Here is a 20705-nt window from a genome sequence, read left to right on the forward strand (position 1 = left end):
GTGCGCGCGCACGCACACACACACACAGAGTAAAAAGTGGAGGGGCTGTGGTGGCCATCACAGCTGGGGTACCCGTGGGCAAGCATGGACCAGACACGTCATAACAGAGACGTCAGCCCCACACCCGTTTACTGAGCGCTCCGCATGTGCAGCGAACACTGCCGGGAGCAGAGGTTCCAGGCCTTCTTCCCGTCATACAATGTGCCGTGAGCCTCCGTCCTCAGCTCCATTCTGCACGGGGCCAGCAGGATTCGTGGGTGTGGATTTCTCAATGGAATCATGGAATGTTCTAGTTTTAATGCTTTCTCCTCACTTGGTCTGAAAAAATTAAAAAAACAAACAAACAACATTCCACAGAAGATTGTAAGATTCCTCTTGGAGCTGGGCACCGCCGCGGGGGGCTCGCGCCTGACAGCCTGGCGACTCAGGAGGCTGAGATCTGAGGATCACAGTTCAAGGCCAGCCTGGCAGGAAAGTCCAGGAGACTCTGATCTCCATTAAACCACCAGAGTGGTGCTGTGGCTCAAGTGGTAGAGCGCTAGCCTTGAGCTGAAGAGCTGAGGGACAGCGCCCAGGCCCAGAGTTCAGGCCCCATGACAGACCAACAAAACCAAACAAAAAGAAACAGCCCCCCCCCCCCCAACAAACCAACTAACTAAGCAACTAGTCACGCAGGCAATGAACCAACCAACCATTTGGGCTAGAGTGTAGAGCATTTGCCTTGCGTATGTAAGGTCTTGAATTCAATTCCCAAGTACTCCTGGGGGCGCTGTAGCTCAGACCGTGGTGGGGCCCAGGTTTCCTTACCTCTGCGGTACTGGTTTTTGTGTCCCGGCCAGACTTGCTGGAGAGCACGTACGTCTCAGATTCGGATTTTGGTTTTGTGATGTCTGTAAACCACTTTTGGTATTGTTTCCGGACCTAGAACGTCAAAGAAAATACCAGGATGAGGCAGCACTGGGGGCGCCCGCCTGGCATCCTTGTTGATTCAGGAGGCTGAGATCTGGAGAATCAAGATTCAAAGCCAGCTTGGGCTTGAAAGTCCATGAGACTCTTTATCTCTAACTAAATCACCGAAAAGCTAGAAATGAAGCTGTGGTTTAAGTGGCTGAGCACCCAACCTGAGCAAAAAATCCAAGCACCAGTGCAAGGCCCTGAGTTCAAGCTCCAGGACCAGCACAAAAACAAAAACAAATGAAAATACCAATGCCTGGGTGGCTCATGCCTGACATCCTAGCCACTCAGGAGGCTGAGATTTGAGGATTCTGGTTCATAGGCGGGGGGGATTGGGGGGGGAGAAGGAGAATCTCACAGACTTTCCTGCTCAGAGTGGTTTTGAACTTTGATCCTCAGATCTCAGCCTCCTGAGTAGCTAGGAAGACAGGCGTGAGCCTGTAATATCCTTGATAAATCAGCTTGCCAAAAGCTATTAAAAATTGGTGCATCTTATAATAAAGGTTGTCTTTTCTTTCCTTCCTGAGCTTCTTTTGCTCAAGGCTAGCACTCTACCACTTGAGCCACAGCACCACTTCCAGCTTTTTCTGCTTATGTGGTACTGAGGAATCGAACCCAGGGCCTCATGCATGCTAGGCAAGCACTCTATCACCAAGCCACCTTCCCAGCCCCATATTTTTCTTTTTTTTGGTCCAGTTGTGGGGCCTGAACTCTGGGCCTGGGCGCTGTCCCTCAGTTCTTCAGCTCAAGGCTAGCGCTCTACCACTTGAGCCACAGCGCCACTTCCGGCTTTTTTCTTTTTGCTTATGTGGTGCTGAGGAATCGAACCCAGGGCCTCATGCATGCAAGGCAAGCGCTCTGCCACTGAGCCACCTTCCCAGCCCCACATTTTTCTTTTTTTAAAGTTTGAATAAACAAAGGAAGGGGAAAATGCTAACTTGCTGGCTGAGCAGGCAGTAGACCAGGAAGAGGAAGACGCCTTGCAGGCTGTTGACAATGGTGAACAGGTACGCCATGACCCGCGCCGCTGGGCCCACCTGCAGGACGCCCAGGATCCACGTGCAGCCCAGGATGAACACCTGAGCTGTTGCTTTGAGTGTCAGCATCCTGGGAGGCATCAGAAGTGTGTGGTTAAAAAACAAACGAACAGATCACCCGTGGGGCGCTGGGGGCTCATGCCTGGAGTCCTAGCTACACAAGAGGCTGAGATCTGAGAACTGTGGCTTGAATTCCACCCCTGCCCGAAAGTCTGTGAGACTCTTATCTACAATTAGCCAGCAAAAAGCTGAGCTGGAGGCGTGGCTCAAGGGCTAGAACGCCTGCCAGGAGCAAGCAAGCCAATCAAGCGTGAGGCCCTGAGTTCAAACTCTGGTACTTGCAAACAACAACAACAACAACCACAAAATCCACACTCCCCCAAAGGAGTACTCTTTCATGCATCTTGAACTGTGAGGCAGAAACTGCCAATTTTCTCCTTTCTCTTCTTCCCTTTCAGAATCCTTTTGCCCAGCCACGGCGCTATCCAGTGGGAGACTACATTTCCCAGCCTCCCTTGCGGCTGGGTGTCAGCACGTGACTAAGGTCAGCCAATGGGATTTGAGCAAGTGTAGATGGCTCCACTTGGACTCCATGTAAGCCAGGAATATGGATGGGCAGAGGATGGAGCCAGGCCGGTGGGGAGGGAAGACCCGCCTGTTGCAGCCTACCTTGTGTTCTGGATGGTGGACACTTCACTGTTGAGAGAAGAAAGTTTCCTTTTCAAAATCCAAAGGACGGAGATGAAAAACACTAAATTCACCTGCAGGAAGAATGTGGCAAAGTGAGGAGAAACAGTGACCCCGGGCAGACAGATCTGCTTGCACACAAATCTACCTCAGTCTTCCACTGCTCACGAATCCACCCGGGTCAGGCTGGAAGAAGCTGGAACAAGTCCAGCTGGATAGCTTAGGCCATGTTTGCTGCTTGCACTACCCTTTCCTGAGACAGGGCCTAACCCCGTGGACCAGGCTGGCCTGGAGTCTGTGATCAGCCTCAGCCTCCTGCGGGCTGGGATTACAGGCCTGCGCCACCATGGCTGGCTCTCTTGGGTTATTTTATGCCCAGCGTCTCTGGGGAGGAAACTGGGGTTGACATATACTCACAGACACGATGACACAGACGGGGCCAAGGAAACCCCAGATGAAGCCCTGGTCTAGCTGGAGCCAGCAGCTGGAAACAATGGAAGAAGACACAGAGATCAGAGAAAGTAAGAGATGCGTTCTCCAGTCTGACAACTTTTCTAATCCTTCCCTCAAGCCAGGGGATGACACCCCGGGCTAGGAACACTTACTGCCACTTGGTGTCACCTTAAACTTTTTGCCAGCACTAGATTCCCAGTGCTGGGGCTATGGAAACAATGGCGATCCTTTTTTTTTGTCAGTCGTGGGGACTGAACTCTGGGCCTGGGCGCTGTCCCTCAGCTCTTCAGCTCAAGGCGAGTGCTCTACCACTTGAGACTCAGCACCACTTCTGGCTTTTTTCTTTTTGCTTATGTGGTGCTGAGGAATCGAACCCAGGGCCTCATGCATGCTAGGCAAGCACTCTATCACCAAGCCACCTTCCCAGCCCCATATTTTTCTTTTTTTTGGTCCAGTTGTGGGGCTTGAACTCTGGGCCTGGGTGCTGTCCCTCAGCTCTTCAGCTCAAGGCTAGCGCTCTACCACTTGAGCCACAGTACCACTTCCAGCAAACATGTGTATTCCGATGACATGTCGCTCATGTGGACAATTCTGATGCTCATCAATGAGTGGGCATAACGGTGAGAGAATATGCGACCCATGTAAACATGGCACTTTGGCTTGTTTTGGCCTAAGTGCATTTTCATAGCTGGACGAGAGGGTGCACACACACATAGTGCCAGCACTCGGGGTTAAAGCAGGAGCATTGCAATATGAGGACAGCCCAAGTCACATCGTGTGGCCCTGTGTCCAAAAGCAGAAATCAAGCAAATGAAAAAGCGTTATAAAAACTCTCCAAAAACCCAGGTGCTGACCCCCGCCTGCCATCCCAGCTTCTCAGGAGGCTGAGATCCGAGCATGGCGGTTCGCTGCCAGCCAGGGCAGGAAAAGTCTGTGAAAGTTTATTTTTTATTTTTTAATCTCCAGTGAACCATCAAAAAGCTGGAGTGGCTTAGGTGGTAGAGCACTAGCCTTGAGTGCAAACACTGAAGGACAGCACCCAGGCCTGGAGTTCAAGCCCCAGGACCAGCACACATGCAAAAATCTGGGACTCTGCTGAGTGCATGGGAGTTTTCCCCTTGCCGTGATTCCCTGAGTAGGACAATGCGACCACGATTCCCCCCATTTCCGTCTTAACAGGGATCCTAGGTCATGTTTGTGGTGATGGAGAAGTCTAGAAGGAGGGCGTGCCTTGGGCTATGTGACATTATGACGTCATTTTGCATGGAGGAATTGAGCATCCTTAGGTTTTGGTCCCTGGGTGAAACCAATATCAACCAGGGTACTGAGGTCCTGCTGCACTAGGGGGAAGCATTGAGTGCGTGCACCATACCAGATTGGTCAAGGCCATGAGGACAGCGAAGCTGGACAGGTGAGTGGAGTTGCACACGGTGTGACTTCCGTTCACACTGACCAGGAAACAACCAGCTGTGTCCCAGTGGCCGCCGGCACCGGTGGCTGCCCAGTACACGCACAGGGTCCTTCTGCTGCGAGGGTTCTTCTAGAAACAGAAAGGATGCGTGGCCCTGCTCCTGGCAATGTCTGGGCGAGGGCACATGGGTCAGGGGTCACACGGGCCTTCTACTGCGTGGAATGAAGTGTCACAGTCAAGGACGGCTCACGCCTGTAATCCCAGCTATTCGGGAGGCTGAGATCTGAGGATCCGGGTTTGAAGCCAGCCCGGCAGACTCTTTATTTTTGTCGGTCATGGGGCCTGAACTCTGGGCCTGGGCGCTGTCCCTCAGCTTTTCCGCTTAAGGAGAGCGTTCTACCACTTGAGCCACAGTGCCACTTCTGGCTTATTTTTCTGCTTATGTGGTGCTGAGGAATCGAACCCAGAGCCTTATGCATGCGAGGCAAGCGCTCTACCACTGAGCCACCTTCCCAGCCCCCCCCAGCCTCTTATCTCCAAGAACACCGGAAGCTTAGCTGTGGCACAAGTGGTAGAGTGTGAAATCGCTCAAGGACAGCGCCCAGGCCCTGAGTTCCAGCATGCAAAAAAAAATTGTTTATAATGGACACATAAGAATTATAAACATGGGGCTGGGAAGGTGGCTCAGTGGTAGAGCGCTTGTCTTGCATGACTGAGGCCCTAGGTTTGATTCCTCAGCACCACGTAAGCAAAAAGAAAAAAGCTGGAAGTGGCTCAAGTGGTAGAGCGCTAGCCTTGAGCTGAAGAGCTGAGGGACAGCGCCCAGGCCCAGAGTTCAGGCCCCACAACCGGACTCCCCCCCCCCCAAATAAAGAATTATACAGAGGTATGGAATATATTGTGCTTTCTTTTGGTGTACGTATACGTTGTGTAAGGATCAAATCATAGCCATATCCATACACAATATTTGTTGCATATGTGCTGAAAATGTCCAGAGTTCTTTCTGGTCACTATCCCCAGAATCACTTGGTGTAGCAGTCATTTGCATTCACATCCCATCAGGAATTCTTAGTTTCTGTGGTGGCACTGGGATTTGAACCCAGGGCCTTTTTCTTGCTAGGCAGGTACTCTACTGGCTTGAGCCAGACCCCCACCCAAACCAGGCGAGCCATGCCCCGTGTCGACAGGCCACGCCCACCTCCACCAGAACCACGCCCACTTCCGCCTGAGCCACTCTAGGAGCCCCTATTTAAAGTAGGATTGTGAGGGTTCTATGCAAATGCGATAGTGTTTCACCTAAGGTTCTTCCACAGCCAGGGATGTACCTGCAGGTTGCCCTGGCAACCGCCCCTCCCTCGCTGGGTACCAGGACAGGATTTAAGTCTTCCCAAAATGGACTCCCATCTGCCGGGTTGCTTGCACAGCAAGCACACTGCCAGGGCTCCTGGCAGCTGGCACCCACCTTCACATGCTGCAGGGTCAGGGTGACAAAGCCGGGGAGGTAGGAGCCCCTGCGGCCGGAGCTGGAGCCCAGCGCCGCGCTCACTATCTGGGAGTTCAGGTACAAGGGCTCGTCCTCCTCCATCTTCTCTTGGAAGTCCAGGGAAGTGGGTTGGAGCATCTCTGTCTCTTCAAAAAAAGTTTCATTGAGGATGTGCCCAAGAGAAGAATAGGAGATAAAGGCAATGGCGCTGGGGCCTGAGGAAACAGAAAATGGGATCTCTTTGTAAAGTGTTTGGAGGGATGGAGGGTGTGGCTTAGACGGTAGGGGCGTGGCTCTGTCCTGGGGGCGTGGCTTAACGGGAGGCATGCTCAGCCATAGGGTTGTGGCTTGGCGGTGGGGGCGTGGCTTTCTGGCAGGGGTGTGGTTCAGCAGCAGGTGAGGGAGTGGCTTATCCATAGGGCGTGGCTAATCGGTGGGGGCGTGGCTTGGCAGTGTGGCGTTTGGCTTGGCAGAGGGGATGGAACTTCTGAGTAGGAGGAATGATTTAATAAGGGCGTGGCTCAGTGGTGGGGGCGTGGCTTGGCGGTAGGGGCGTGGCTAGGCAATAGGTCCCTTGGCTTGGTGGTATGAGCAGCTTGCCTAGTGTTTAGCATTCCTGGAGCCTTGGGTTCCATCTCCACACCCCAAAAAACCTCTAATGAGAATGGGAATATGTGGTTTGATGCCAGCCAGCAAAAACGTTCAGGGGATCCCTTCTCGACCCGAATTAGGTGCAGTGGCAGCGCCTCCACTGCAGAGCCACGCCCCCAGTCAGGTACCTATTATTATTATTATTATTTATTTTTATTTTTTGGTTGGCCATGGGTCTTGAACTCTGGGCCTGGGCGCTGTCCCTCAGCTCTTCAGCTCAAGGTGAGCGCTCTACCCCGTGAGCTTCAGCGCCACTTCCGGTTTTCTGGTGGTTTATTGGAGATAGGAGTCTCACGGTCTCTCCTGCCTGGGCTGGCTTTGAACCGCGATCCTCAGATCTCAGCCTCCTGAGTAGCTAGGATTACAGGTGTGAGCCACCAGCGCCCGGCCCTATTATTATTATTGTTATTATTATTTATATTTTTGGCGGTCATGGGGTTTGAACTCACGGCCTGAGTGCTGTCTCTGAGCTTTTTTGCTCAAGGCTAGCGCTCTACCCCTTTGAGCCATAGCATCTTTTCTGGTTTTCTGGTGGTTCATTGGAGATAAGAGTCTTACGGATTTTCCTGCCCGGCTGGCTTTGAACCGGGGTCCTCAGATCTCAGCCTCTGAGTAGCTACGATTTTAGGCATGAGCCACTGATGCCTGGCTACTTTAGTTATTATTATTACTTAAATTTCAGGGTAATTCTTTATTTTTTTGTTGGTCGTGGGGCCTGAACTCTGGACCTGGGCGCTGTCCCTCAGCTCTTCAGCTCAAGGCTAGTGCTCTACCACTTGAGCCACAGAGCCACTTCCAGCCTTTTCTGCTTATGTGGTGCTGAGGAATCGAACCCAGGGCTCCATGCATGCAAGGCAAGAACTCTACCACTGAGCCACCTTCCCAGCCCAAATATGAAAGATTTCTTTCTTTCTTTCTTTTTTTGTTGGTCATGGGGCTTGAACTCTGGGCCTGGGCACTGTCCTTGAGCTGAAGAGCACTCTACCACTTGAGCTACAGCGCTACTGTAATTCTTTTTTAGTATAAATTTATTATTATTATTAAAGGAAAAGATACCCAGTCTGAGGGTGAGCATGCTGCCAGGCAGGAGCCCGTGGGGTGCATTTCCCCAGGGCATCTCTGGGTGTGGGAAGGATTGGGACGGCTGCGGTCACACCAACCTTGCGCGTCTTCCTCGATGACGTCATCACAATGGACCTGCATGGAGTTCATGTGGACATCTAATGTGAACACCTTTCTTTCTTCAGAACATTTGTCCCCAACAGTCTGTGTGGCAACAGCTGGGAAGGAAGGCAGCAGTTAACAGTATAAAAATTAAGGACAGGAAAACAAAAGCAAAGCCTGACGTGGTGATGTAGGTGAAATGGTGGTGTAGCTAAAATGGTAGAATGCTAGCCTTGTGCAAAAGGAGCCTGAGGACAAGCCTAGGCCCAGAGTTCAAGGCCCACGATCCAGACACACACACACACACACACACACACACACACACACACACACATTGAGTTGTCACCAGTGAGGAACACCAAAGGCTCCTATTACAAGGAGTCTGTGATGGTCCAGGCAGTGAGTTATAAATGGTGTCTCACATCGGCCTCCTAAGGCTCAAGGAGGAGCCATTGTTTCACACAAGCGGGAAATGGCGTTCAGAAATTAAGCGAGGCTGTTACTGTTTGCTCCCTCCCTCCTACAGTCTTGGGAATGTAACCAGGGCCTCTCACACGCAAGCAAAGGCTCTACCTCTTGAGTTGTGCCCACCCCCCAGCCAGTTAGTTTTGTGTGTGTGAGCTAGGGTTTCTGGCCTCCACCTTGCAATCTCCCTGCCCCTGCCTAGTGATACAGGCACGCGGCATTTATTCTCCAAAAGCGATTATGGACAAAGATGGACAGCTTTAAGGACAAGACAGGACGGGGGATAATGGTGAGGAGACGAGGAATTACCTGGGTGTTTAACAAAGGCTCCCTTGGTTGAGGGGATCCAAGTCTTCATTAAAAAAGAGAATGAAGCGGCAGAGGTAGGGGCGTGGCTCCCAGAGCGAGGGTGTGACTTAGGCCAAGGGGCGTGGCTTAGGCCAGGGGGCGTGGCTCAGCGCCACCTAAGCTGTAGCTTAGGTGTTGGGGGCGTGGCTCATCACCAGGGGGTGTGGCCTAAGGGTTGGGGGCCTGACTGAGGCTGGGGGCGTGGCTCAGTAGGGGGTGTGGCTTCAGGGATAGAGCACCAGCCTAGCAAGAGCAAGCAAGGCTTGAGTTCAAACTCCAGTACTGTCAGAAATAAAGAAGATATGAGAATAAAATATAGCAGAGGGCTGGGGCAGGGGTAGCTCCGTGCTGGAAAGAACTTTCCCAGCATGTGAAGGGCCCGGGTTCCATCCTTAGTGCCACAACCACAAAACCAGACAAGATGAAGCGTGACTAGGAATAGGAAATGGTCAAGTTGGGGGCATTAACGTACTGCTTTTGTCTCTTCTGTACACATCACAAAGGTTAAAAAAGGGGAATAACAGGATAGTGTACCGGCAATCAAGAATATTTTAGAGCTGGGTGTTGCTGGGCCTGGTTGCTGTCCCTGAGCCTCTCTGTGCTCAAGGCGAGCGCTCTACCACCTGAGCCACAGCGCCACTTCCGGTTTTCTGATGGAGATCAGAGCCTCACAGACTTTCCTGCCCGGGCTGGCTTTGAACCATGATCCTCAGATCTCAGCCTCCTGAGTAGCTAGGATGACAGGCGTGAGCCACCAGCGCCCGGCTTTTGTGGTCCAATTTAATGTCCAAGAAATTGTACAACTGTACTATTTGTGACGTTAACCCCTGTGCAGCCTCACACAATTGCAGTATTGTGCACATTTCCTTGATTCCCATGGTTCCCCCAAATATCCCCCTCCCCCCATCACCTGGTCCTCCTCTGCCCCTCCACCTCCTCTCACCGCACGAGGGCTGCGTTGTCTCCCTTTTTACAACGAAGGGCGCATGCGCTGCCTCTATTGTCTGTTTTCCAATTCTTTAGCAGAGATCCCTGGCTAATCATCTTCAATTTACCCATAGTCCTGTTGAAGGCTTCCTGGATTTTTCGCCGTGGGGTTTTCAAGGCTGCTTCGAGAACACTTGATTCTACATCCTGGAGGAAGGATGACGCTGTGGAGGCGAGCTCTTGTTTGTCCTCTCTTCTCCACAGAGTCTGATTGGCGAGTAGTGACTCGAACTTGTTGACAATTTCCTGCAGCTTTGAAGTCACAAAGAACATTTATTTTATCAATCATGTGGACAGGTGCGGTGGAGCACACCTTTAATCCCAGCTGTTCAGGAGGTGGAGATTGGGTGGATCGATTTGAGCCCAGCCCCAGGCAAAAAGTGGGGGACACCTCCCCTCTTCAGGTCCCCCCCCCCCCCGCCCCGATCTTAATGGACAAGCTGGGAGTAGTGTGGTGTTGCACAGGAGGCATAGGGGAAAGGATTGTGATTTGAGGCTGGTCTGGGGCGAAACATTCCCCATGCTACTTGAAAAACAACTAAAGTAAAAAGGTTTAAAAAGGCGGGGGAGGGCTGGAGATGTGGCTCGAGTGGTGGAGCACTTCCCTGGGGGCTTCCTGTCGTGCTGGGATTACAGGCAGGAATCACTGGGTCCGACTTTCTAGCTGGAGTCTCACAGACTTTTCAGGTAGCACTGCTCTGGTCTCCCTGTCCACCCAATCTCTGGCTCCCGTGCAGTTTGGGGTGTCAGGTTTTAGCCACTGCGTCCAGCTATGGGGTGAGATAGGGAGCATGCTCTGGCTGGCCTCCAATTTGAATCCTTCCATTCCCAGCCTCCCATGTCCCTAGGATTATAGGCAAATGCCAGGCTACATTTAATTCTTTGTGAGCTACATTTATGAGCTAAGTAGTTTTATGAGCTATGACAATGGCGATAATGATTACAAGTTGTAAAACAAACAAAAAATCCTCCAAAATTCTTGAATTTAAATGGGCCTTGTTACTTTTTTTTTTTGTCGGTCATGGGGCTTGAACCCTGGGCCTGAGCGCTGTCCCTCAGCTCTTCAGCTCAAGGCTAGTGCTCTACCACTTGAGCCACAGCACCACTTCCAGTTTTCTGGTGGTTTTATTGGAGATAAGAGCCTCACAGACTTTTCTGCCTGGGCTGGCTTTGAACCATGATCCTCAGATCTCACTCTCCTGAGTAGTTAGGATGACAGGCGTGAGCCACTGGTGTCCGGTTTATTAAGCTAGTTTTGTGCTTTATTTCTGTTAAGAGAATCACAGGGCTCTGGGTGGCAGGAAGAGGGGACGTAGAGAGCCAAACACAGAAGCAAGTCGAAGAATTTTGAACAGTTTTGTGAGTAATCTGTGTGCCCTAACTCACAGTCACATTTGTATCTATTTATCTAGTGTGTATACGTGTGTATTCATCTACATGTGTGTACATGCAGTGACATGTGACACATGATAAATGTGTATGTGCATGTCTAAGTCATAAATCATCATATCAACAGAAAATATTATGATATGTATAACACTGCAATTCATGACATGTAGAATTTTGCTTTAAGAATGTTGGTCACGTAAAAATGTATAACCAATCATATAATCACGTAATATTGTATAATGAAATAACACATATGTGTTTTTTTTCCTCAGGCAGGGTTTCAGATGATGGCCCCAGTTGGCCTCAAATTCATGATCCTTCTCCCTCAGCCTCCTTAGTGCTGGTATTGCACCACCAGACCTGGCTGACATCATATGGATTGAGTAGTATATGATATCATTATGCATTACATCATAGCATGTATAATAAAATAACGTGGAATATAATATTATTGGCAGATAATAATACATCATGTATATAACATGTAACATTATCTATCAACTATTGTGTACATTCTACTTATTCTTCTATCTGTCTGTCTGTCTGTCTGTCCATCCATTGATCTGCCTGTACATCTATCCATCTGTCCATCCCTCCTCTTGCCAGCTTGGGACTTTGTCAGTACTTGCTCCCTGGCCTTTGTCTCTTGCTGGGTTCCGGGGACCAGTGAGTGTCGCTCACCTGTTGGTGGCCCTGAGCTGTCTTTGAGGAGTTGGTCTCTGCAACACATGGAGAGCAGTTACTGTTGGAGCGGGTGCCCAGGTGGCTGGCTAGGCAATTCTCCATCTGCAAAATCTGGATTTGCACTCTGCTTTCAATCACCATTACAATCGATCCTCATTGCAATTTGTATAATGAAATATTCATATCATTCATCCTCATTGTTTGTACTCTGTCTTCACCGACACTGTTTTTGTTGGGGATAGGGGTTCAAAGCTTGAGCTCCTCATTCATTCTAGGGTGGCACATGTGCCTTATTTGTTTTCCCCTGTGGTATTGAGGATGGAACTCAGGGTCTCACGCTTGCTCAGCTGGCGCTACCGTTTGAGCCATGCCCTCCAGCCAGTTTTATTTTGTTGTTTAATTGGAGATGAAGTCTTTGGGACTTGCTTCATGCCACAGTCCTCTGCACTGCAGCTTCCTGAATAGCTAAGATTACTGATGTGAACCACTGGCACCATGCTAGTTTTTGTTTTTCTTTTTGTGCCTTCTCCTAGGACTTGAACCCTGGCCCTGGGTGCTGTTTCTGAGCCTCTTTGTGCTCAAGGCTAGTACTCTACCACTTGAGCCACAGCTTTATTTCCAGCATTTTGGTAGTTAATTCAAGATAAGAGTCTTACAGACTTTCCTGCTTGGGCTGGCTTCAAACTGCATTGTCAAATCTCAGCCTCCTGAGTAGCTAGAATTACAGGTGTGAGCCACTGGTGCCTGGCTTATTTTATTTTATTTTTTAATTGGCAATAGAAATGCTACTCCTTCATCTGAATACTTTAAATAAAATATGACATGGTTAGTAATTAGGGTAATGCATGGCTTCTGGTATAAAGTAGAATAGCAGTTTTATTTTTTAACGGAACCAGTTTGTGAGAGTTTAGCTTTAAAGTCTCTTTCTGGAGGCGGGGGCTGGTGACTCATACCTGTAACTTCAGCTACTCAGGAGGCTGAGATCTGAGATTCCAGGTTCAAAGCCAGCATGGGCAGGAAAGCCTGTGAGACTCCTATCTCAAATTAACCAATTAAAAGCAAGAAGTGAAGGTGTGGCTCAAATGGTAGAATGCCAACCTTGAATGAAAAAGCTAAGGGACAGCACACTCAGCCCCCAAGTTCATACCCCAGGACTGGCATATTCCAAACAAACAAAAAACAAACCCACAAAAAAACAAAAGTCAAAACCAAACAAACCAGAATTTACGTGATTCTGAGAGTCAGTTAACGAATCTCCCTTTGGATGGCTTCAAGGGCAGCCGTGGTTGCACGTGGAGCTGCGAGTGTAGCTCTATTTGTGATGCCTGGCTCTGCGTTATTGGTTCTTAGGAAATGTCAGCCTCAGAGTTTGGGGGTGCCTTGGTGTCAGGCAAGGTCTCTGCCTTAGCTATAGGCCTGGCATGTGTCTTCTGCCTACCACCTCCACACCTTCTGCTGGATTTGAATTCCTGCTCTCTCTGTTCCATTTATATACATGACCACAAATCAGGCTGCGCTAAAGCCACCAGCACAACCATGTTCACTGCAGTATTCTTTACCAGAGCCAAGATATAGAATTAACCCAGATGCCCTTCAGTAGATGAATGGATCAAGAAACTGTGATATCTATCTATCTATCTGTCTGTCTGTCTGTCTGTCTGTCTGTCTGCCTGCCTGCCTGCCTGCCTGTCTATCTATGAATTCTATGCTTCCATCAGAGAGAATGACATTACCCCATTCATAAGAAAATGGAAAGACTTGGAAAAATTATACTAAATGAAGTCAGCGAGACCCAAAGCTGCATAATTTCCTTCATTTGTAATAACTAGAGTAAATAATTTACTTGTAATAACAAGTAAACACAGTGGATAGTAAAAGATAAATAAATATACCTGGAATTGGTTAATTAAATAGCACTCTAAACATCCACACAGTGAGAACAAAGGAAGATAGTCTTAGGAGAGGATCACAAGGGCTCAATAACTATTTGCATATGGTCTTATAAAATGATGCTTATTGAAATAAACTCCAAGAAATGGAAGCAAGAAGTTTTTTGTTTTGTTTCTTTTTTGCCACTCCTGGGGCTTGAACTCAGGGCCTGCGCACTGTCCCTGAGCTTCTTTTGCTCAAGGCTAGCACTCTACCGCTTGAGCCACAGTGCCACTTCCGGTTTTCTAGTGGTTTATTGGAGATAAAAGTCTCACAGACTTTTCTGCCCGGGCTGGCTTTAAACCACTATCCTCAGATCTCAGCTTCTGAGTGGGTAGATGAAGGCGTGAGCCACTGGCGCTCGGCTTTTTAAAAAAATAAATTGTACTGTTTATGTTTTTTTCCTCCCTTCCATAGCATCAACATGAATTCTGGCAGACTCAATGAAGAGGAAAAGAGGAAAGGAAGCAAGAAGACCCCAATTTTCTCACTGTGACAGGTGTTCTCCTTGGAATATTTGAACTGCACACCACCGGAGGCCAGTTCAAATCCAGCCATGCAGCGGCATTCGAAGGTCCCCTCGAGGTTGTGGCACTGGGCATTTGGTCCACAATCCATGCTCACAGGAGGTGCACACTCATCAACATCTGGAATCCAAGCATGAAAGTTCCCCGGTAACCAAGCAGAATACTCACACTGCATTTTTCCTTTTTATGCTGATTTTGGGACTCGAACCTGGGCCCTGAGATTTTTTTTTTCCCCTCTTAAGGCTGGCGCTTGACAATTTGACCCACAGCTCTACTTCTGTCTTTTTGGCGGTTAATTGGAGAGAAAACATTCAGGGAGTTTTCTATCCTAGCTGATTTTGAACCTTGATCCTCAGTGCTCAGCCTTCTAAGTACCTAGGATTACAAGCATGCACAACCATTCTAAACTCTGAATTGAAAAATTCATATTTGTTAGCCAGACGAATGAGGTTTACTGTGATATCTCCAAATATGCTCATGAATTGATCATATTCTCCCATTTTCCCCCAATTTTACCTTAGCTCACCTTTCCAGCATTATTCTGTTTCCGTGTTGTGTTTTCTTTTCTCCTCCCTCATCATTTTACAATTGTTATTATAAAGGTGATATAGAGAGTGGTTACAGTTACATAAGTGAGGTATTGAGTACTTTTTTTGGGACAATTTCACCCCTTTTCTCCTTCTCTCCCAGTTTTTCCCTCCCATCCCCATTCACAAGTTGTATAGTTCATTTTCAACATAGTGTCTAGTGAGCACCAATGCTGCATTTGTTCACCCTTTGCCCCTCTGTTCCTGTGCCTCTCAGGGACAGATAAATGAGCAAGATGAGAAGAAAAGAAAACAAAACAGCAACAAAGGAAAAAACCCTCATTTCCATTTCCTGGCTTAATTTCAATAAGTACTATTTTATATGATTGGATGCACGTAGGTATTGCCCCTCCTTTCATGTTGAATTTTCTTTTTTAGTTTCTCCCATTTACAAAAGAGCATGTGCTACCCAGCTTTCTGCATTGGGCTTGCTTCACTTAACACAATGCCTAACAGGTTCATCCACTTGGTTGCACAGGTCAGGATTTCATTCTTCTTCAGGGATGCATAATATCCTGATTGTGTGAGACACCATGAAGAACTTTGTTTTTTTTTTCTTTCAGTGACATATTTTAGTGCCCAATCTTTGTCCTTACTTGAGAAAACAATTGTGCCATGCCTTCTTCTTCTTTTCTTTTCTGTTTTTTTTTTTTGGGGGGGGGATGAAATTCTGGACTTCAACTCAGGTCTACTCGCTTGCTCTGCTTGCTTGCTTGGCTGGCCCTCTCCTGCCTGAGCCATGCCTCCAGCCCTGCACCAGGCTGTATCACTCAGGAAGCAGTGTTTTATTCATGATCTGATCCCACTTCATGGAGTTGCATAACTATCTTCACAAGATAGGGGAGAAAAAGAGTTTGAGAGCTTGCCAGATTCTACAAGAATCTGGCGCTTCTTTCTTGGTGAGGTTTACATAGGTAGATTATTATTATTATTATCATCATTATTATAGCATTGTTCTTCTCTGCGATTTCTCTTTCCCACAGCCCTGGGGACGCCCTCCTTCCCCTCCTGTCGGTGACCCCTTTACCGTCACACGTTTCCAAGGGGAAGGTGAAGAGCTTCTGCCCAGAGCTGGAAGTGTACCCGGGGTTGCAGGTGCAGGCCGTGCTGTTGACACAGGAAGCATGCTGGGGACAGGAGCAAGAGTCTGTGGAGGGAGCGAGAGGCCGCCACGTCAGCCACGGGGCGGCTTGTTTCTCTTGAGTCACAATTTTGGAGCTATTACTTTGAGAGAGAGAGAGAGAGAGAAAGAGAGAGACAGTGAGAGACAGAGACAGAGAGACAGAGAGAAAGAGACAGAGACAGACAGACAGAGGAGAAAAACTAATAGAGCGGATGAATTTGGTCCCAGCATGCTGGACACATGTACGGACATAGCAGAAGGAAACTCTATTATGTAATTGATTTATACGCACCAAAAATAAAAAGGCCCAGGGATAGCCTTCCACACGCCGCAGCCCAATGTGCTTCTCCTTTTAGGCACAATGGAGTTCGAACTGCTTGCGTGGCAGGTGCTCTGCCACTCAAGCCACGCCCCCGCGTCAGCCACGCCCCCACCAATCACTCAACACCCTAAGATTAGAGCCACGCCCCACCACTTGAGCCACGCCCCACCACTTGAACCACGCCCCCACCACTTGAGCCATGCCCCATCACTTGAACCACGCCCTACCACTTGAACCACGCCCCATCACTTGAACCACGCCCCCCACCACTTGAGCCACGCCCCAGACCAACACAGTGACTAGATTTGATTCTGGTCCTACCACTAACTAGATTTGGGCAAAGGTCCTCCTCTGTTCAGATTCTTGTTTTGTTTTTTGGACTTTTTTCTATTGTAGAAATATTGTATAGAGGGGCTACAGTTACATGAGCAAGGTAATGAGTACACTTCCTATTGAGCACTGTTGCTTCCTCCTTTGTGGTCTTTGCGATTCTTAATTGCTTTGCTAGAATGTGAGTTGAGGATTAATTTTGGGAAGTTCATATGTAGCAAGAGTCAGCTATGATTTGGAGCACTGGAGCTGTGGCTCGTAGGAAGGGACAGGGCTTTGTGGAAGGGGCTTGGCTCAGCTTTCCCAGAGGAGGCTGTCCATAGTGTTTGTTTTTTGTTTTATTTTTATTTTATTTTATTTTGTCGGTCGTGGGTCTGGGCGCTGTCCCTGCGTTCTTCAGCTCAAGATGAGCGCTCTACTGCTTGAGCCACAGTGCCACTTCCGGTTTTCTAGTGGTTTATTGGAGATCAGAGTCTCATGGACTGTTCCATCCAGGCTGGCTTTGAACTGTGATCCTCAGATCTCAGCCTCCTGAGTAGCTAGGATTACAGGCATGAACCACTGGCGCCTGGCTTGTCCATAGTTTATTGTAGAAGATAAATGAGGAAATAGAAATGTTTATTCTGATTTGAACTTAATTGTGCACAGCATACTCCATAAATATATGTGTGTGTGTGTGTGTGTGTGTGTGTGTGTGCATATACATTGCTGGTCCTGGAGCTTGAACTCAGGGCCTGGGCACTGTCCCTGAACTTCTTTTGCTCATGGCTAGCATACTACCACTTGAGCCACAGTGCCACTTCTGGCTTCTTTGTGTATGTGGTACTGAGGAATCAAACCCAGGGCTTCATGCATGTAAGGCAAGCACTCTACTACTAAGCCATATTCCCAGCCAAATACACACAGACACACACAGAGAGACACACACATATTTTTTTTTGTCGGTTGTGGGGCTTGAACTCTGGGCCTGGGTGCTTTCCCTCAGCTCTTCAGTTCAAGGCTAGCACTCTACCGCTTGAGCCACAGCACCACTTCTGGTATTTTAGTGGTTCATTGTAGATCAGAGTCTCATGGACTTTTCTGCCTAGGCTGGCTTTGAACGGCAATCCTCAGATCTCAGCCTCCTGAGTAGCTAGGATTATAGGCATGAGCCACTGGCGCCTGGGTAGGTCCATATGTATATTTTTAATGCTTGATTAGTTAAAATACATTTTAAGCTAAGTTCTGGTGTCTCACACCTGCAGTTTTGGCTACTCTGGAGGTTGAGATCTGAGGACTGCAAAGCCAACACCAGGCAGGGTGTTAACCAGCAGAAAGCTATAAGTGGAGCTGTGGCTCAAGTGGTAGAGTGCCAGCCTTGAGCAGAAAAGCTCAAGGGCAATACCCAGGCCCTGAGTTCAAGCCCCAGGACAAGTATACATAAAACAAATATATTTTAATTGTGCAAAAACAATTACACATTTGATCAAACAAAACAGAAGAGAATTTGTACTTAGACCTTCCTTTCTCTCACACACACTACTTTGAAATGATTTTGTCCATGACTTGTTGAGTTGTTTATGACATGAATGATAATTATTACCTTTGCTTTTTCTCTCCCCATCTGAACATTTACTTCAGGAGACTTTATGTGTATGTGTGTGCCTGTGTGCACGTATGCGTGTATGTGTATCTATTTTACAGAGCTGGGGATGGAACCTGGGGCCTCACATGTGCTAGGCAAGTGCTCTATCACTTCTACTCCAGTATTACTGTATTTTACCTACTGTTCTTTCTCTGCATTGTACCCATGTACCCACATGAACCTGATCTGGCTAACAAAAACATATGAACATCAAACAAAAAAGTAAGAAAGGCCCAGATGGAACAGAATGATCACTCAAGCAAACACAAGCACGTTTTCCCACACATCGCTTCCTGCACAGTTCCTCCTGCTTGAGGACGTGATTCGCCCAGCTCCAGCCCTAGTCCTTTCCCTTGCTTGTCCACCTCTGAGTACTCACAGAAGGCATACTGAGTCATAGCTCCAGGCAGGCTTAGCAGAAAGCAGAGTCCTGGAACACAAGAGAAAAAACTTGAGACAACCAGGGAAAGAGTCCAGAATCTTCCCCTTCCTCTTCCAAGGGCTATGAATCAGTTATGTGTTGCTGCAAAAAAAATTAATAACAACAACCTATTGGTTTTAAACAGTTCTCTTCCAAGGTTTCTGTGGGTGGGTGGGGTCTGGGAAGGGCTCCTAGAGTGTGATTCTGGCTCAGGTTGCTTATGTGGTTGTAGTGTAGAGTTTTCCTCTTTAGAGCCTGGAGTTGTTTGGGCTTCCTTCCAACATGGCAGCCTGGAGCAGGTTTCTCCTATGGCACCTCTAAGCTCTAAACGTGAATGTCCCAGCCAATGAGGTCAATATTGTTCTCTCTCTCTCTCTCTCTATATATATATATATACGTATATATATATGTATATATATATACATATGTATATATACATATATACACACACACACACACACACACACACATATATATATATATATATATATATATATATTTAAAGCTGGGATTTGAACTCTGGGCCTGAAGTTTGTCAGCCCAGCAGTGAATGGCCGTGTCCTATGCTCTATTGATGTATCAAGCCTCTTGCCCCACTGTGGAGCCAAGCCCCACCACGGAGCCACACCCACACTTCTGTTGAAGAAAGCTAACCTTGAGCAAAAAAGCTAAGGGACAATGTCCCTGCCCTGAATTGAAGCTCCATTACTGGCACTCACGTCAACCTCAAAGAAAAAACAAAAGTGGAATCATTGTAAGCCAAACACAGGGACGTGAAAGGTACGTGGCAAATACTTAAACACATGCATTGTTATTGTTATTGCTAGTATTCATTACTACGCGGAGGATAGGACCCGGGGCCTTATGCGTGCTATGCAAGCGCTCTCCTACTGGCTCGGTCACTATTGTTTTATTATTTATGTATTTAACTTTGTACACTTCAAACGTGTCCATCCAGGTGTCCAGTGCCTTTCAATCTGAGTCATCCCTTTCCCCACTACCCCACATCTCACCTCTCTCCCTGCCCCAGACTAACTTCATGTTTTGCACTTCCTTTACCACAGATGTACACCAAGGATTCAGCCAGTCATCCATCCATCCATCCATCCATCTATCCATCTATCCATCTATCCATCTATCCATCTATCTATCTATCTATCTATCTATCTATCTATCTATCTATCTATCTATCTGTGCCAGTCCTGGGACTTGGACTCAGGGTCTTGGTATTGTCCCTGAGTTTTCTTGTTCAAGGGTAGTGCTCTATCACTTGGGTCACAAGCTCCTCTTCTGGCTTTTTGCTGGTTACTTGGAGATGAGAGTCTCACAGACCTTTACTGTCTCACTGGCTTTAAACTGTGATCCTAAATCTCAGCCTCCTGAGATACATAAACCCTCCCTCCCCCAGCCCCCAGCAATTTTTATTTTCTTTTTGGTCACAGAAAAGGGATAAAGGAGGAGAGGGAAAGCACCAGGAGCCTGCAAGAACAGAGTCCAGGTAGTTTCGTTAGTTTCCAAGATGGGGAAGATCTGAATGAGGAAATGAAGTCCGGGTGAAGGGGGGATGGAGCCCCTCACGGGCTGGACAGGAGGGGTGGTGGAGTCAAGGCTGCCATCACTGTACCTGGGAGAAGCCATGGCCTTTGCATCCTGTGGTGCAGGTGACACCAGCCAGCCCTGGAAAGTCCCCTCCTGCGCTCCCAGCTGACCACCAGCCCCAGCTGAGGAGATCTCCCAAGAACTGATGGGGGAGGAGCGACGGGTGTCTCTTAGGCAAACTGGCTCAGGAAATTGCTCTTCTGGACCTGAGCCTCTTCCCCTTTCACCACCCCACCCGTGCTTCTGCTTTTTTAATTAAAAAAATTGTTTTGTTTCTGTGCTGGTTCTGGGCCTCACCTCAGGACCTGCGCGCTGTCTCTGAGCTCTTTTTACTCAAGGCTGGCGCTCTACCACTTGAGGTGTAGCTCAAATGGCGGCTTTTTGGTGGTTAATTGGAGTAAGAGTCTCACAGACTTCTTGCCCTTGCTGGCTTTGAACCTTAAGCCTTACATCTCGGCCTCCTGAGTAGCTAGGATTACAGGTGTGAGCCATCAGTGCCAGGTTCTGTTTTTGGTTGATTTTGTTTTTTT

At 48.3% G+C, this 20705-nt stretch overlaps 1 protein-coding gene across 1 annotated transcript; it reads right to left on the bottom strand.

The window, feature by feature from the left end:
• Nucleotides 1-122: 122 nt before the first annotated feature.
• Adgre3 (adhesion G protein-coupled receptor E3) lies at nt 123-20225 on the bottom strand. Its single transcript, XM_013034201.1, has 15 exons — nt 20201-20225; nt 18546-18585; nt 18114-18124; nt 15784-15903; nt 14134-14289; nt 11711-11748; nt 9709-9892; nt 7837-7956; nt 6005-6240; nt 4499-4671; nt 3096-3162; nt 2661-2752; nt 1893-2061; nt 808-921; nt 123-318 (listed from the first exon to the last, which is right to left on the bottom strand). Exons 1-15 carry the CDS (start codon nt 20223-20225, stop codon nt 310-312), a joined length of 1554 nt encoding a protein of 517 aa, XP_012889655.1. The 3' UTR covers nt 123-309.
• Nucleotides 20226-20705: the final 480 nt, after the last annotated feature.

The sequence above is a fragment of the Dipodomys ordii genome, unplaced genomic scaffold (genome assembly GCF_000151885.1).
Source record: "Dipodomys ordii isolate 6190 unplaced genomic scaffold, Dord_2.0 Scaffold184, whole genome shotgun sequence".
In the NCBI taxonomy this organism is placed as follows: domain Eukaryota; kingdom Metazoa; phylum Chordata; class Mammalia; order Rodentia; family Heteromyidae; genus Dipodomys; species Dipodomys ordii.